Consider the following 17,129-nt stretch of genomic DNA (forward strand, 5'->3'; position numbering starts at 1 on the left):
AGTCAAGAAATCATAAGCTATCAAGTAAATTGTACACAAGATGTAGGAAATCATTATTGATTGTATTAAAATAAATGTAGAGAAAAGCTTACAACCAAGCCTTGATGTCGCAAGACTTCTCAGAGGGTCCATCTGGTATGCTCCTTCAAGCATTCACTCTCAAAAATGGGTCTCCCAAATGGGTAATCTCTCTCTCTCACTCACAAACTCTAATTCAAGGGTAAGGCACTCCAGAATCTCTTACCAAACTATCAGCAATTCCACACTTGTCAAACACACACCAAAGCTATCTAATCTACTTCAATCCAACAAGAAACCTGTAACTAGGAACTAGCTGATCATAACAATGGTGAGTGCTTTTATAGGAGGAGGAGCCTCCATACAATGAGGGAGAGAGAGCTTATCCTTAGGGGAGGTTTTGTAAAACTCGGAACTACCATCCCAGAGGAGGAAAGCCGAACCAATCTGACCCAACAACTAGCTCTAGAATCACCCAGAAGGCTGACTGTTTGAACTAATTCACCTAATCTGGATCGTTGCAGGTCATGAACTAAGGCTTAGCGATGACATCGCAAGGGAGAAATGTGTTTGGACTAATCATCGCAATAAACGTTTGGAAGACTTGTGCTGAGACCTAAATTTCAACCGTCACAGGAAACAGGTGTACACCGGTGACAATGTCGCAATGATACAGTTCATGATAGGGAACCGTTGCACATTTTAAGGGTTTACTTGCAACGATGCAGAAACTTAGGAAAAAAGGGTCAATCTTTAGCATTAGAGAGCACTTGCTTAATCTTCTTGCATGAGTGGGAAGAAATGGACATGTTTATCTGATGTATGACACAACGGAGGGACTGAGATGAGGTCAGTGACAAATTACTGTGTAACAGATGACATTTTTTAAATGAGGTCGACACAATATTAGAACTTTCCTCAAGACTCCTTTTCGTAAAGTTGTGTCCCTCGAGCCCGAAAGAGTAGAAAACAATACTCGAGAGAACCACTTGACCATTACGACCAAGGAGTACCTTTCATAAATATTGTTCGTGACCCGAAAATGTAAAAAAGCGATCAAAGACACAACGTTTCATAACCGAAAATCAAACATGAAACGAAAAAAGCCAGCCATCTTTTCACATTTATACGGTCGAAAAAGAGCTGAAAGTGGACCGCCTTTTTATTCTGTTTAATGAGTTAAAAATGGAAAAATACTTAGCAATCTTTTCATCTTTTATGAGTCAGAAAAGAGCTTAAGGGTGACTCATCCTAGAGGAACGAGTGGTATAAAGGGTAGAAACTAGTTCCGGCAATGGTGGAACTGCTCAAAACATGTAATGGTCAAGAGGCTAGCTAATAAAACCACTCATCGTTGTGGTCCCTCAGGAAAGGAAAAACAACCAGGTGAAAGCATATGATTGGCCAAAGAGATGGTGGCGATGGAATGAAACAACCAAGGCTCATCTAGTAGAATGTAGGGGATAAAAATGACAATCACGAGATGTCAATCAGGTATGGGTTCATTTTTACACAAGCTTGAACCATGGAGAACTCTGCTTGGATTCGAAATTGTGAAGTAGGAAAGTGTTCCCTCTGCGGACAGAGGGAACCCCTCTAGCGCTAGAGTGGGTCTAGTCACAGCAAAACAAAACAACAATCAATTTCCTTAAATAGTCATCGTTGGAGGCCTACCTCAAGACCGGTGTTTGGTGAAGCTTTCTTTATGTCACTCTAGCTTCCATTTCCTTCTCCTTAATGAGCAATCGACCTGAAACAACACATGAAAACAACAAAGCACGTAACCGAGAACAACAATGATCTATTTACTTATAAAGTCAAGGAATCATAAGCTATCAAGTAAATTGTATACAAGATATAGGAAATCATTATTGATTGTATTAAAATAAATCAAGAGCAAAGCTTACAACCAAGCCTTGATGTCACAAGCCTTCTCAGAGGGTCCAGTTGGTATGTTCCTTCAAGCATTCACTCTCAAAAATGGGTATGCCAAATGGGTAATATCTCTCTCTCACTCACAAACTCTAATGCAAGATTAAGGCATTCCAATTTCTCTTACCAAACTATCAGCAATTCCACACTTGTCAAACTCACACCAAAGCTATCTAATCTACTTCAATCCAACTAGCAACTTGTAACTAGGAACTAGCTAATCATAGCAATGGTGAGTGCTTTTATAGGAGGAGGAGCCTCCATGAAATGAGGGAGAGGGAGCTTATTGTCAAGGGAGGTTTCGTAAAATGCGGAACTACCATCCCAGAGGAGGAAAGGTGAACCAATATGACCCAACGACTAGCTCTAGAATCACCCAAAAGGTCAACTGTTTGAACTAATTCACCTAATCTGGATCATCGCAGGTCATGAACTAGGGCTTAGCGATGACATCGCAAGGGAGCAATGTGTTCGGACCAATCGTCGCAATAAACATCTAGAAGACTTGCGTCGATCCCTAGATTTTGACCGTCGCAGGAAACAGGTGTCCACCTGTGACGATGTCGCAACGATACAGTTCATGAGAGGGAACCATTGCACATTTTAAGGGTTTACTTGCGATGACGCATAAACTTAGGAAAAAAGGGTCAATCTTCAGCATTAGAGAGCACTTGCTTAATGTTCTTGAACGAGTGGGAAGATATGGACATGTTTATTTGATGTATGACACAACGGAGGGACTGAGATGAGGTCAACGACAAATTACTGTGTAATAGATGCCCCCTAAAGCATGAAGCCTGAGAGAGTGGGAGGGGTGAAATGCTTTAAAAAATCATAACCGAACTAGAACACCACCACAAAGAACCTATAGGCACAAGTACAACTGATATCTCTGATAGTGAAATACATGTATTCTAGGCATGGGCACGTCCATCCGAAAAACATATGAAATGTGGTCTATGGTATGGACGCAGCCACCCAGTTGATAAGACCATATATAATGATAAAGGTATGTTCGCAACCATCCGTGAAGACTCAGGTATGGTCGCAGCCATCCAATCAAAGAGTCATGTATGTAATCAAAAACCAATCCACGCAACCTGAACATATGTAATCTTATTCTGGGGTCTTGAAACCTTAACTGATCATAGTATAAGTTCTAGCATGCGAATAGATGTGCTGAAGTCGAGCATGACACAAAGTTGCTTAATTATCGGTCAATGATGGAAACTGTTAACAAGCACGAGAGAGACCACCAATAATGTCAATGGTTCTCTAGGTATTGCTAGTACAATCCACTAAGTGTGAAATATGATCTGAAGTTGAACACTCATGGAATCACCCAATCAAAGACCAATGATGAGAGTTCGTCATCAGGTGCGAAGAACTTGCCATTAAGGCATTCAAGGTCCAAGGTATTGAAAGGGATCTCTAGATCAACCTCCTGGATAATGAGTTGGTGTTGACAGGAGGCAATTCGTCACAAGAGGACCATAATGTTCCCCCTCTCAACGAAGCGAGATAAGGAACAAGTGGTAGATGGTGAAACAAAGCATCAGAGGAGGAGGTAAGGGTGTGAACTGCAGAAGAATTATACTCTTGAACATATCGGCGACACGACTCTGGAAAGTGGTAGCATTTTTGTACCAAGGGATTGGAGGTCTAACAAAGAAAACATGGATCAGATGGAATGAGGCAAAATGGCAACCCAAAACCTCGGAAGGCTAATGACGATGTGAGGATATCCCAACCCAACAAGAAGCAAAAGTGTCGATGTTCAAGAGTGACTAGCTGCCATAGGTAACCAATGACGACTTCCAAATTTTCCTCCATCATTGCTGGCGAGTACCCCAATTATTTTTTGAAAAACAAGCTTGAAGGGGATAACATATGCTTGTGATATAAGTCCAACCTTCGGACAAATCCAACCTAGTGATAGTTTAGTGAGCCTTAGGGAGGAGAAGCTTGAGTCTTGTCATGGTGACAAGTCCAATGTCGTCAGGGTTTAACAAGTTCGACATAGGTAAAACTTGAAGTCTTTTTCATGTTTAGAGAGTTTGAAAAAGACATGGAAAAGAAAACTCCAGGGGGGTCCTTTTTCATAAATTTGTGTCCCTTGAGCCCGAAAAAGTAGAAAACAATACTCAAGAGAACTGCTTGACCATTACGACCAAGGAGTACTTTTCATAATTAATGTTCCTGACCCGAAAATGTAAAAAAGCGATCAGAGACACAACGTTTCATAACCAAAAATCAAACTTGAAACGATAAAAGCCTAACCATCTTTTCGCATTTATATAGTTGGAAAAGAGTTGAAAGTGGACTACCTTTTTATTCCATTTAACGAGTTAAAAAGGGAAAAATACTCGGCAACCTTTTCATCTTTTACGAGTCAGAAAAGAGCTTAAAGGTGACTCGTCCTAAAGGAATGAGTGGTATAAAGGGTACCAACTGGTTCCGGCAATGGTGGCACTGCTCAAAACATGTAATGGTCAAGAGGCTGGCTAATAAAACCACTCATCATTGTGGTCCCTCAGGAAAGGAAAAACAACCAGGTGAAAGCATATGATCGGCCAAAGAGATGGTGGCAGTGGAATGAAACAACCAAGGCTCATCTAGCAGAATGTAGCGGATAAAAACAGCAATCACGAGATGTAAATCGAGTATTGGTTCATTTTTACACAACCTTGAACCATGGAGAACTCCACTTGGATTTTGTTTCATGTTTACACAACCTTGAAATGAAAAAATTTGCTTGTTATAAGTTCGCATGCCCCCAGCATAATGATGTAAATCAAGGTACATGCCCCCCAAGCTTCATTGCATTTGACGAGGTGGATGGAATGAAGGTTCACTTTCGAGATCTTGGAAAGACTCAATTCAGATTTTACGAGATCTTAATCAAAGACTCGATTTGGAAAAGGGAATTGTTTCATTTTTTAATGAGGTTGACACGGTAAAAGAACTATCCTCATAACCCTTGTTTCATTTTTTAACGAGCTTGAAAAAATACAAGGAACTATGCCCCATGATCCCTGTTTCATTTTCTTAACGAGGTTGACACAAGATCAGAACTATCCTCGGACACTTATTCGTGGGCCATACAAAAACATGACTCCCAAGAGATCTTTAGTGGATGGAAGAAACACACTCTGGGAGGAATACATGTCATTGGGCACCAACGACAGATCGGGTTCCAATGCCCCCAGTACATGATGTACGAGACCATCTGCATGATCATCAACAGATGCGGAGATGGAACGTGTAGCCATATAATTGACTTGTGGCGGGGAAGGCACTGCTTGTGGACAAGAACTGATAGGAGACGATGGTTGTACAGGAGGTATCTGGTGACTAAAGAACGATAATTGATCTATAGTCACAATTCTTCCATCGTGTGGAAAACAAACAACACGAAAAAGTGAAGAAACAAGAGCCCCCATGACATAAATATAGTGACGGCCAAGGCGAAGACTGAAATCTAAGGCAACTTGGACGACCATCACGCCTATACAGACGGTTTTGCCTCCCAAAGTAACTAGGAACTTTGGAAGGATCCCCAAAGGTTGACTAGTTCCTCCGTCGAAAGGCAACAAATTTTGAGTAACAGGCACAAGTTGTGGGGAGCCCAAAGCTTTCCAAGTAGTGGAAGGCATAAGACTAACAGATGCACCTTTGTCCAAGAGAGTGTGGGGTACTTCCTTATTATAGGCATGTATGGTAATTTGGAAAGGCACATAGGATGGAAGGCGGAATGAAGTCAAGCGGCTCCAGTCGAAGGAGACGACAAAACTACTTGGTGGGGGCATCGTGTGAGTATCCCCCTGCTCTACAAGAATTGAAGGACTCTCTTAATCCGCTAGGATAGGAGGGTTGTTCTTGGACTCAAGAGAATCTGACAAGACGAGAAGAACATGAGCAGTGTGATCGTGATGCTCTTCTAGAGCAGAGTGAACAACGGGTGGTGAACCCAAGTCGACACTCTTTCCGACCAATGGTTGGTCAGGAACAGGCTTGGCATAGCCAGGCTCGGGAAAAGGAGGATGGACAAGAGAAGAATCCATATCTATCTCTTTGTCAATGGGGAGAGGGTCTAAAGAGAGCCTCTGATAACCAACTAGAAGCGGAGGGGAAGAAGCTGTAAGACCTTCCAAAATAGCGGCAGCTTGATCCAGGAGCGGACAAAGGTGAAGGAGATGGTTACCTTCACAGAGCCTATAGGGGAATCTAATATTCTCTGTCTTCTTACCGCTGCCAGTTGAGAGGGTAGCATCATCATGAGCTTCAGAGGATGACGAGGGGTGAGCCGGATCGTGAGACCAAACTTCTAAAATCCTAGGAATGCGAGGAAAATCATGAAGAAGATGGTCACCCTTGCACAATTTACAAGGAAACTTAACTTTCCGCGGGGGAGCAAAAGTTGGCACGACCTGCAATGTACTCAGAACATAAGCTGCATGTGTGGCCTGACGCTTATCCAACTTCTTCTTCTTCTTTTTCTTCCTCTTCTTCTTTTTAGCCTCCTAGTTACTAGAGGTAGAACTTTCACCAAGCGAAGGAAGAGAGAGGGATGAAGAAACAAGGGAAGAAGGCCTAGGCTCAATCCTCGAATCATCATGCCATGATTCAAATGAAGGAGATGGTGGAATAGGAGTCATGACGCTTGAGACCACCGAGGTTGAAAACAACCAAACGAGAAAACCGATGGTTAATCCAGGGAAGGACAATGTTGCCATATACAGAGCACCGACATTTCCAAAAGGATGAAATGGACCAGGAGTTCCATCTGGGTGGAATACCTTGGCCGGTAGACTCAGGGAAGGTTACCATCGGGAATGAGCCTAAACAATGTACGTGCATTGTAATCAAGAACTCTAACTGTAACCAAGAATAATTCATGGGCAGTAAGTTTTATGACAGAGGAACAAAACCTGACCTTTTCATGTTTCAAGAGTCAAGAAAAGGATGAAAAGGTGACTCTATCTCTTTTGAGGTTTAATGAGCCTGAAAGGACAAGTGCTCAAATGATCCTTTTCTTTTAAGGAGTCGAAAAGGAACGAAAGTGACTACTCTGGAGAACTACGCAAAAGTTTTACGAGACAAACCATAAAACTGCATATACACCTTGGTGATCAAATGAAAGTGAAATGACCAAGGACTTTCTGTACGGTAGTCAATCTTCCCGAATGTTGTGTTCGGTGCATTATGGTTCATAAGGCGGCAAACACGGCTTCCTATGGATGTATGATGATAGCCTAGTGGGGTCTCCCTATATATACTCAACGGTACGGGGAGCTCAAGTCCGTACTAGCAGCTATTGAGTCACAGAAGGAGGAAATCACCCAACCTTAAGAAAGACCAATAGTGACTAGGTTTAACAACGCCGGAGCACATCTCTAGCCTAGACCTCTAAATAATGTGCGTTAAGTTCCAATGTGTTTTTAGGTTTATTCAATTGATTTTAAGAGTTAATCTTGGATTAAGTTTCAGTTTTCAGGCCCTACGGAATGTATTTTCACAATTCATAGGATGCAGCTACAATGAGTAAAGCACCATTCATTTCGATGAACAAAAACCCAAAGGAGGGTAAAGAGTTCATTTCCAAACAAATGCAAACCAAGACAAGCAAGTGCAAGAACTAAGAAAAACAATGCATCAACACATTAATCCTACAGTGCATCGATACTACTAATGAAATATTTAAAGTTCGCTTTCCAATTTCTCAAACATGAAAATTTAATGCAAATGTACTTTCTCAACGAAACCCTTAACGGAGCTAGGTTACACAGTCTAAAACACAAGACTCACTCAATGAAATCAAAGAGAAGGTACCTTAACCAAAAGTAATCAAAACAATCTGATGAGAGACAAGAAACAACAGGGGATAAACAAGACTGATGGATTCAGGAGGTAAAGTTGTAAAAACAACTTTACAGGAATCATCGCAGGTGTTACACTGACAACTTAAGACTAGTCACAAGAGTGCACCTATTTTCAGAGATGTCATCCCAAGAATACACCTATTTTTAGAGACGGTCCGATTTCAGGAATCATCGCAGGGATTAAACTAGCAACCTAAGACAAAAGCCAAATCGTCACAAGCACAAAGCTAGAACATCAGCGACGTCGTCGCAGCTGTTAAGCTATCTTCAGTGACGATCTTACTTAAAGCAAAAGACAAAATAAAATCACCTAAATGACACTAGATTGATCTTCCAAATAGTCAAAGGGAATCCCAGATTGACCCAGGTTACCCAGAAAACTGAAGGTGCAACCCCAAAATTCAAGAGACACTAAATCAAACCTAGAGTAAATAAGAAGAGAACATATGAAGGAGTCCCCAGTGGAGTTGCCAACTTGTGTAAGTAGGAAACTATTCCCTCTGCGGATAGCGGCAACTCCTCTAGCCCTAGAGTGTGTCTAGTCACAACAAAACAAAACAACAATCGATTTCATTAAATAGTCATTGTTGGAGGCCTACCTCAAAACCGGTGTTTGGTGAAGCTTTCGTTGCGTCACTCGGGCTTCCATTTCCTTCTCCTTAATGAGCAATCAACCTAAAACACAATAAGAAAATAATAGAGCATGTAACCGAGAATAACAATGATCTATTTACTTATAAAGTCAAGGAATCATAAGCTATCAAGTAAATTGTACACAAGATATAGGAAATTGTTATTGATTGTATTAAAATAAATCAAGAGAAAAGCTTACAACCAAGCATTGACATTGCAAGCCTTCTAAGAGCATCCAACTGGTACATTCCTTCAAGCATTCACTCCCAAAAATGGGTCTCCCAAATGGGTAATCTCTCTCTCTCTCACTCACAAACTATAATGCAAGGTTAAGGCACTCCACAATCTCTTACCAAACTATCAGCAATTCCACACTTGTCAAACTCACACCAAAGCTATCTAATTTGCTTCAATCCAACTAGCAATCTGTAACTGGGAACTAGCTGATCATAGAAATGGTGAGTGTTTTTATAGGAGGAGGAGCCTCCATGAAATGAGGGAAAGGGAGCTTATCCTCAAGGGAGGTTTCATAAAAGGTAGAACTACCATCCCAGAGGAGGAAAGGCGAACCAATCTAACCCAACAACCAGCTCTAGAATCACCTAGAAGGCCGACTGTTTGAACTAATTCGCTTAATTTGAATCATCGCAGGTCATGAACTAGAGCTTAGTGACAACATCGCAAGGGAGAAATGTGTTTGGACCAATCGTCGCAATAAACATATGGAAGACTTGCACTGAACCCTAAAATTCAACCGTCGCAGGAAACAGGTGTACAACTGCGATGATGTCGCAACGATACAGTTCATGACAGGGAACCGTCACACATTTTAAGGGTTTACTAGCGACGATGTAGAAACTTAGGCAAAAAGGGTCAATCTTCAGCATTAGAGAGCACTTTCTTAATCTTCTTGCATGAGTGGGAAGATATGAACATGTTTATCTGATGTATGACACAGTGGAGGGACTGAGATGAGGTCAGTGACAAATTACTGTGTAACAGGCCCAAGTACATTATAGTTGCCATAGAATATTTCACAAAATGGGCCGGGGCGATGTCGAAATTAAATAATAGAGGCAAGACGACTGCACTTTGATTTTTCAACCACGTGGTTGCTCGGTTTGGTGTACCACGGGCTATAGTTACAGATCATGGGTCGCATTTTCGCAATCACATGATGAGTGAGTTAACTCCCAAATTAGGACTTTTGCATGATAGTTCTACTCCTTATTATCCACAAGCTAATGGACAAGCTGAGGCCATCAACAAAGTTCTGAAGCAAATGCTTCAAATAATGATAGGGGTTCATAAACAAAACTGGCATTTAATCTTGTACTCTACTTTGTGGGCATATTGAACCTCGGTGAGGAATGAAACTAGATTCACACCCTTTCAATTGGTGTATGGTTGGGAGGAAATCTTGTAGATATAATGTGAAATTTCATCTCTCAAACTCGTGATTGACTTGTTACCCAACACTTCTGATGAAGAATCGTGTTTATTATAACTCATCGAGCTGGATGAAACCCGTCGTGAAGCCGCATTGGCTAACAAAACACATAAGAAACAAATGAAGGCACAATACGACAGAAATGTCAGGCCTTGCGTTTTATCGGAAGGAGACCTGGTCTTGCTTAATCATCAGGAAGCTAATAAACTTGGAGCAGGAAAATTTGAACTACTATGGATGGGTCCTTATATTGTCAATCGTATTTTGGCAAAAGGTGCCTACGAGTTGGTGGATTATGATGGAACTCCATTACTGCAGCCCCAAAACGGGTTGTACCTCAAACTTTACTATGCTTAATTGAGTGTAGTAAAATCATTGTATATATGCTTTAATTGCATGTGTGTGTGTTAGTGTGTCTTTTAGAGTTTTTATGTGGTTAAGTAATCCACTTTGCATTTGTTGCAGATGTCAGGATATTTGGAACCATTTGTTGGTTACATCCATTAAAAAAAGAATCCAAGATAAATTAAAAAAAATCAAAGTCAAAGGAAAACTGAAATTTTTTATAATGTAATTAAAAAAAAAAAACTAGATAGAAAATAAAAGAATATAAAAATAGAACAATTTTTTTTAACTCATATTATTACAAAAGTTTAAAAAAATGAGAGACACCATAGAGATTAAACACACAACCAATCACCCATTGATTTCTTTATTGATCATAACAAATACAAATATATAAGACATAAATAAATGACTTTGACACATGTAGATCACAACTACAACTCATAGTTAAAAAATAACAACATCTAGACTAAAAGCATTATTTTTTTTATCTATCTTGATGATGAGCCATAGTGGATGGCTCAAAATGTCAATACAAAGAACTATAGATGCAATAATCCTGAAAGAAAACTCTACACAATAATAAAATGATAAATAAATTATTTTAAATAAACAAAAAAACTTTTACAAAATATAAAACACAAAAATGTGTGAAAATAATAAATATTAAAGTAAAATTAGAAACTTAAAAAATAATACCACTTTTATTAATTATAATAATAAGGCATTAATATAAATAATATAACATTAATCAATCTCTCACATATATATATATAAAAGAATTTCTTAAGAAAATAATTAAAATAATAAATAAATTTGACATTTTAGATAATAGTTTGACATTGATTGTTAAAAATATAAAATTTAAATTTTTAAATATATTAAAAAAATTATCTTAATTTAAATTTTTTAAAATATTAATAGATTTTTTCTTTAATATTTATTTAAATATAATATTAATATTTTAAATAGATTTTGTATTTTTACATTAGAAAAGTGTTTGGAAGGTGAGGACTATGTTAGCCTATTATCACTAATATAATCATGACTCTCTTCTCCTTCATGTAAAAGATGTTCACTCAAAGTCATAATTATTAAATCCTAAAAAATCATATATGATAATGACAACCATATAAAATATTTTAATATATGACAACACGAACTTGGAGGAAGTTCATCATACAAATATCTTGGAATAGATATCTATCACACTTTTAGCTAAAATTATAGCACTGAGAAAAGAATAAAAGGAGGATGGAAAGCTTATTATGACCTTGAAAACAATTCTAAGTTCATAGATATTTGAATATGGAATAAAAGAAACTCCTCTTATTTTATATAGATGTGAAGTTTGGGGTTGCAATGGGAAGTGATCCAAAAGAAGTTCATGTCAAGATTAAAGAAATACCCTTATCATATTCTCATGGTTGAAGATCCCCTTTCACCCATTGAAAGCATGACTATGACTAGGTATTTTATGTATAAGCTAGAATTAAAGAACATGGAGCAAAAAAAGTTTTCTAAAATTCCTTCTAGCCAAAACAACCACATTCGGTATACACTTGGAGGCAGGAATACCTTTGGAGGATAAAGGAGGAGATCATTTTGTAGAACAAGGGTAATATTGAAACATTATTACATCAAATTTTAAGGAAAACTTGCAAAGTGCTAAAAAAGTTAGAATAAGTAGCTCGTGAACCCAAATCTCTAAAGTAAAAATAAAAAATATATTTTTCTTCATTCATGTAAGGAAAGAAATAAACTTTACTAAACTAAAAAAAAAATAGGAACTTCATATTGCAATTAGATGTTTGGCCAATTCAGAAAACACTATAGGTTGAAAAATTCTATCAACTTTACAAAAGTAAGAGAGTTGAGGATGAAAAACATTTTTGTTGACCTTCAATGTCAACAAACCTATAACCATCCAAAACTTTTTTCAATATAACTTTTCGAGCATAAAATTAAAATATTAAATAATCTCTCATTTTTTAAAATCTGAAAATTTAGTAAAACATTAATCATTATCACCAACAATAATATAATTTAGATTATTTAGATTATTTTTAGTTAATTAAAGTTTATGTATTTTAAATTTAATAAAACTAAATAATAACCAAACATTTAAAAGCAATCAATTTTATCAATATAATATTACATATAGTTAAATTTTATTAAAACCTACAAAACTTGTTTAAAGAACAAAGGCAACGAAGTCTATGTTTAGTGGGACTTCTTATTGGGGACCTTGCTGAAATAAAGATAGTGTGAATTAGAGTTATTGAATTCATCTAGATTGTGGATTTATGAATATTTTGGAATTTGGTTAATTATTTGATCTTCTCCTGAAATATTGTTTTACATTGTTCCGAATTATCTGATTTTAAAATATTCTCAAAATTCATCATCTAAATAAAAATACACAAATTAAACCAAAAAACCAAAGAGTTAGAAAGTAAAAAACCAAAGAGTTAGAAAGTGAGCCGACGGGTGCTCATGGTTACTATAATTTATAAAAGTAAGGTGTATCCTTCTACGTTCGGTTGCGGGCTGCGGAGGTGGCACACAACGGTAGCAATCGATCAGTGCAGAGATTGTCAGTGCCCACAATTCTCGTTAACGCGAACCTCTGTTGTTTCTATGCTCGTAGACGCTTATCTATGAGACACGCCCGGCCACTGGATTGAGAAGAGAAAAAGAAAAGGGTGGGGCTTTGTAAGGCGAGTTGCCATTAATATGTAAAGTGGAGTCCTCACTTTTACAGAAAATATTGAGAACTTAGTAGGTTTATAATGGGTTTAGTTACCCATTCTCCTAGATTAAAAAAAAGAATTTATAATGGGTTTGTGGTTTTTTAGTTTATTGCGGAAGAATTTTTAAGTCAATTTAATTGGTTTGTGAATTTGTTTTGAAATTTTAGTAAAATTTGATAAATTTTTTTGTAAATATCAGTTATAATTATCAAATTTCAACATTTTAGGTATCTTATTCTACTAACAAATAATTACCACTAACAAACAATAACAAGATTTTTTGAAATTTCTTAACCTAAATTTTGACTATTTTTTTGACGGTGCAGACAATTCTTCAAACATTTATCATTTGATGCTCATAAAATACGGCATAAACAATAAATAAGATCAAAACGCCTGACTCTATAAAGTTAATCTTATTTAAAAAAATAAAAAACATAGGTCATTAATAAAAAATATAAACTAAAAACATGTTTAGTGTAGATTTAGATTTTTTTAGAAATGTTATAAACACTGAATGATTTTATTTATAAGATATAAATTAATTAGTTTATGGGAAGTTAACTGGATTAAGAAGAGAAAAAGAAAAGGGTGGGGCTTTGTAAGGAGAGTTGCCATTAATATGGAAAACGTTGAGAATTTAGTAAGTTTATAATGGGTTTGTTGTTTTTTAGTTTATCGGAGAAGAATTTTTAAGTGAATTTAATTAGCTTGTGAATTTGTTTTGAAATTTCTGGAAATTTTGCAAAAAAAAATTGTAAATCTAAATTATAATTATCAAATTTCAACATTTTGGGTATTTTATTCTATTAACAAATAATTACCACTAACAAACAATTACAAGTTTTTTTGAAACTTTTTTAAGCTAAATTTTGACTATTTTTTGATGGTGCAGACAATTCTTCAAACAATTATCATTTGATGCTCATAAAATACGGCATAGACAATAAATAAGATCAAAACGCCTGACTCTATAAATTTTATCTTATTTTAAAAAATAAAAACATAAGTTAAAAACATATTTAGTGTAGATTTAGATTTTTAGAAATTTTATAACACTGTATGATTTTATTTATAAGATATAAATTAACTAGTTTATAGGGAAGTTAATTGTGTTCCTGTAAATTAAAAATGACATTAAAATACAGTAAAGATGAGGAAATTAAACTATCATATAAAGAACGTTTAATCTCAACCAAACTTTGGCACAAAATTTTCAATAATCTTTGAAAACATGAACTCAAAATCATGGCTACTCCCATGTAATTTACAGTTCGATAAAAACATAGGTTATTAATAAAAAATGTTCGATAAAAACATAAGTTATTAATCAAAAATATAAATTAACATGTTTAGTGTAGATTTAGATTTTTTAGAAATTTTATAAACACTGTGATTTTATTTATAAGATATAAATTAACTAGTTTATGGGAAAGTTAATTGTGTTCCAGTAAATTAAAAATGACATTAAAATACAGTAAAGATGAGGAAATTAAACTAGAACGTTTAAGTTCAACCAAACTTTGGCACAAAATTTTCAATAATCTTTGAAAACATGAACTCAAAATCATGGCTACTCCCATGTAATTTACAGTTCGGGCTTTCCAAACACAAAAATTATAAAACACAGAAAAATCATGTACATTTTCAGGATACTGTGAAAGACAACTAGTCATGATTCATTGAACTCTCAAATAGACAGATGGCAAAAATATTAAGCGAGTCTGTTCGTGTTATTACCGTTGCTCCGCATGAATGTTGAGATTGCCAGCACAGGCACCAAATGCATCGGCCTCTTCGATAGACATGGTTGGGAACGAGATTTGGGTAGTTAGATGACGCAGGAAGCCTCAGGTGCAATTACAGGGAGAGGTCGCTGCAGATATAGAAGTCATCAGAACAGAAGCACTCACAAGTCTGCCCGGTCCCAACCATGTCAACATCAATCAATAAAAGTTTATAATGATGTGGCTCTTTTTTATGGGATTCTTGTAGTCACAGGAACTTGAGGAATCTTTGCAGATAAGGATGTCAAAATCCATAAAAGTTTTGTGATAATGTGATTCTTCTTTGGATTTCAGTGATGCACTCACAAGTCTGCCAGGTCCCAACCATGTCAACATCAATCAACAAAGAAGTTTGTAATGATGTGGCTCTCTTTTATGCTATCCCTGTAGTTACAAGAACTTGAGGAATCTTTGCAGGTAAGCATGTCAAAATCCATAAAAGTTTTGTGATAATATGATTCTTCCTTGGATTTCAGTAATGCACTCACAAGTCTGCCAGGTCCCAACCATGTCAACATCAGTCAATAAAAGTTTGTAATGATGTGGCTCTCCTTTATGGGACCCCTATAGTTACAGGGACTTGAGGAATCTTTGCATGTAAGCATGTCAAAATCCATAAAAATTTTGTGATAATGAGATTCTTCCTTGGATTTCATTGATACACTCACAAGTCTGCCAGGTCCCAACCATGTCAACATCAATCAATAAAAGTTTGTAATGATGTGGCTCTCCTTTATGGGATCCCTGTAGTTACATGAACTTGAGGAATCTTTGCATGTAAGCATGTCAAAATCCATAAAAGCTTTGTGATAATGTGATTCTTCCTTGGATTTCAGTAATGCACTCACAAGTCTGCGAGGTCCCAACCATGTCAACATCAATCAATAAAAGTTTGTAATGATGTGGCTCTACTTTATGGGATCCCTGTGGTTTCAGGAACTTGAGGAATCTTTGCACGTCAGCATGTCAAAATCCATAAAAGTTTTGTGATAATGAGATTCTTCTTTGGATTTCAGTAATGCACTCACAAGTCTGCTTGGTCCCAACCATGTCAACATCAATCAATAAAAGTTTGTAATGATGTGGCTCTCCTTTATGGGATCCCTGTAGTTACAGTCAAAATATTAAGTGTTACGTAAGTTAATGATTTATCGGTTATGATGATAAATATCAAGTTTGTGGAAGAAAGTTAATAATTAGTTTGGTTTATGTCTTCTCAGTCAGTGCTTTATTGAATATTACTTTATTTTTATTCAATAATTAGTTTGTTTTACGTCTTCTCAGTCAGTTTCTTTATTGGAATATTACTTATCTTTTTTCAACAGACAAGATGTAAATACACTGGTATTACTGCGGACAAAGTATAAATACAACCGGCCAATAATTGACTGACATGGCGGTTCGTATTTGATTGACAAGATGTAAATACATTAGTATTACTTTATTTTTATCCCAGCGGACAAAATATTTATACAACCGGCCAATAATTGACTTACATGGTGCTTAGTATTTGATTGACATATCATGAGTCAGTTAATAATTAATTTCATTTAGTATCTTTTTAACTTATTTATTGAATATTATTTTATTTTTATCCGATAAACAGCATATAAAAACATTTATCTAATAATTGATTTAATAATGGATTTAAATAGTGTTAAATATTTATTTAGCATAACAATTTTAATTTCTTAATCTAGTTATCAAGTAATTTCAATTCGCCCATGTTATTGTTATTATTATTATTTTATTTTTATAAAAATCTAATTAAAATAATTTCAATTCGCCTATGTTATTATTATTATTTTATTTTATAAAAATTTAATTATCTGAAATATTATTAGCATTTGGTTTTGGATGGGGTTGTGGTCGTAACTCTACATGGTAGATGTTAGAGTTTATCCATTTACATTTTGAAGTAGATGGCGGTAATGTTGATGTTAAAAACTTTTGGGATGCTCGTTATGATGGTTGTATCACTTTGATTTTATGCTCTTCAACTCTACAAAAACCCTACCTTCATTCAAACATCCAACCAATCTTATTGGAAATCTAAGCTTTAATTAATGTTGGGTTTATGGCTTTTCCAATGAGTGGAAACTAGGGTTAAGCCTTCCATGCTTCCATCATTGGACATGTTCCATTTTTAAAAACTCTCAAAGCTTGTCAATGTGATATGGTTGATTGGGAAAAATATTTAAATTTGTATTTGATATGGTTTCTCATGTAGAGAATGGGGGAGTATGTAGAGAATGGGAGAGTATGAAAGGGTAGAAACTATTACACATATGTATTTGAGTATTCATTTTAACATTGATAATGTTACAAA

The 17,129-nt window shown here is 36.1% G+C and overlaps 1 protein-coding gene across 4 annotated transcripts in view; it reads right to left on the reverse strand.

The window, feature by feature from the left end:
• Nucleotides 1–14,911, reverse strand: part of LOC149139739 (zerumbone synthase-like) — a 230,970-nt gene extending 216,059 nt beyond the window's left edge. The window contains exons 1-2 of one of the 4 annotated variants that reach the window (XM_089449958.1): nt 14,754–14,907; nt 8,432–8,507 (exon numbers count right to left, since the gene is read on the reverse strand). In XM_089449958.1, coding sequence (XP_089306084.1) covers nt 8,432–8,481 — 50 coding nt within the window. In that variant the 5' untranslated portion in view covers nt 8,482–8,507; nt 14,754–14,907. Of the gene's footprint in view, nt 1–8,431; nt 8,508–14,753 lie in introns of all 4 variants that reach the window. The other 3 variants (XM_089449957.1, XM_089449953.1, XM_089449955.1) reach the window with 3 other exon arrangements.
• Nucleotides 14,912–17,129: the final 2,218 nt, after the last annotated feature.

The sequence above is a fragment of the Pinus tabuliformis genome, chromosome X (assembly GCF_031772625.1).
Source record: "Pinus tabuliformis cultivar Carrire ecotype Pingquan chromosome X, CPIR1, whole genome shotgun sequence".
In the NCBI taxonomy this organism is placed as follows: Eukaryota; Viridiplantae; Streptophyta; class Pinopsida; order Pinales; family Pinaceae; genus Pinus; species Pinus tabuliformis.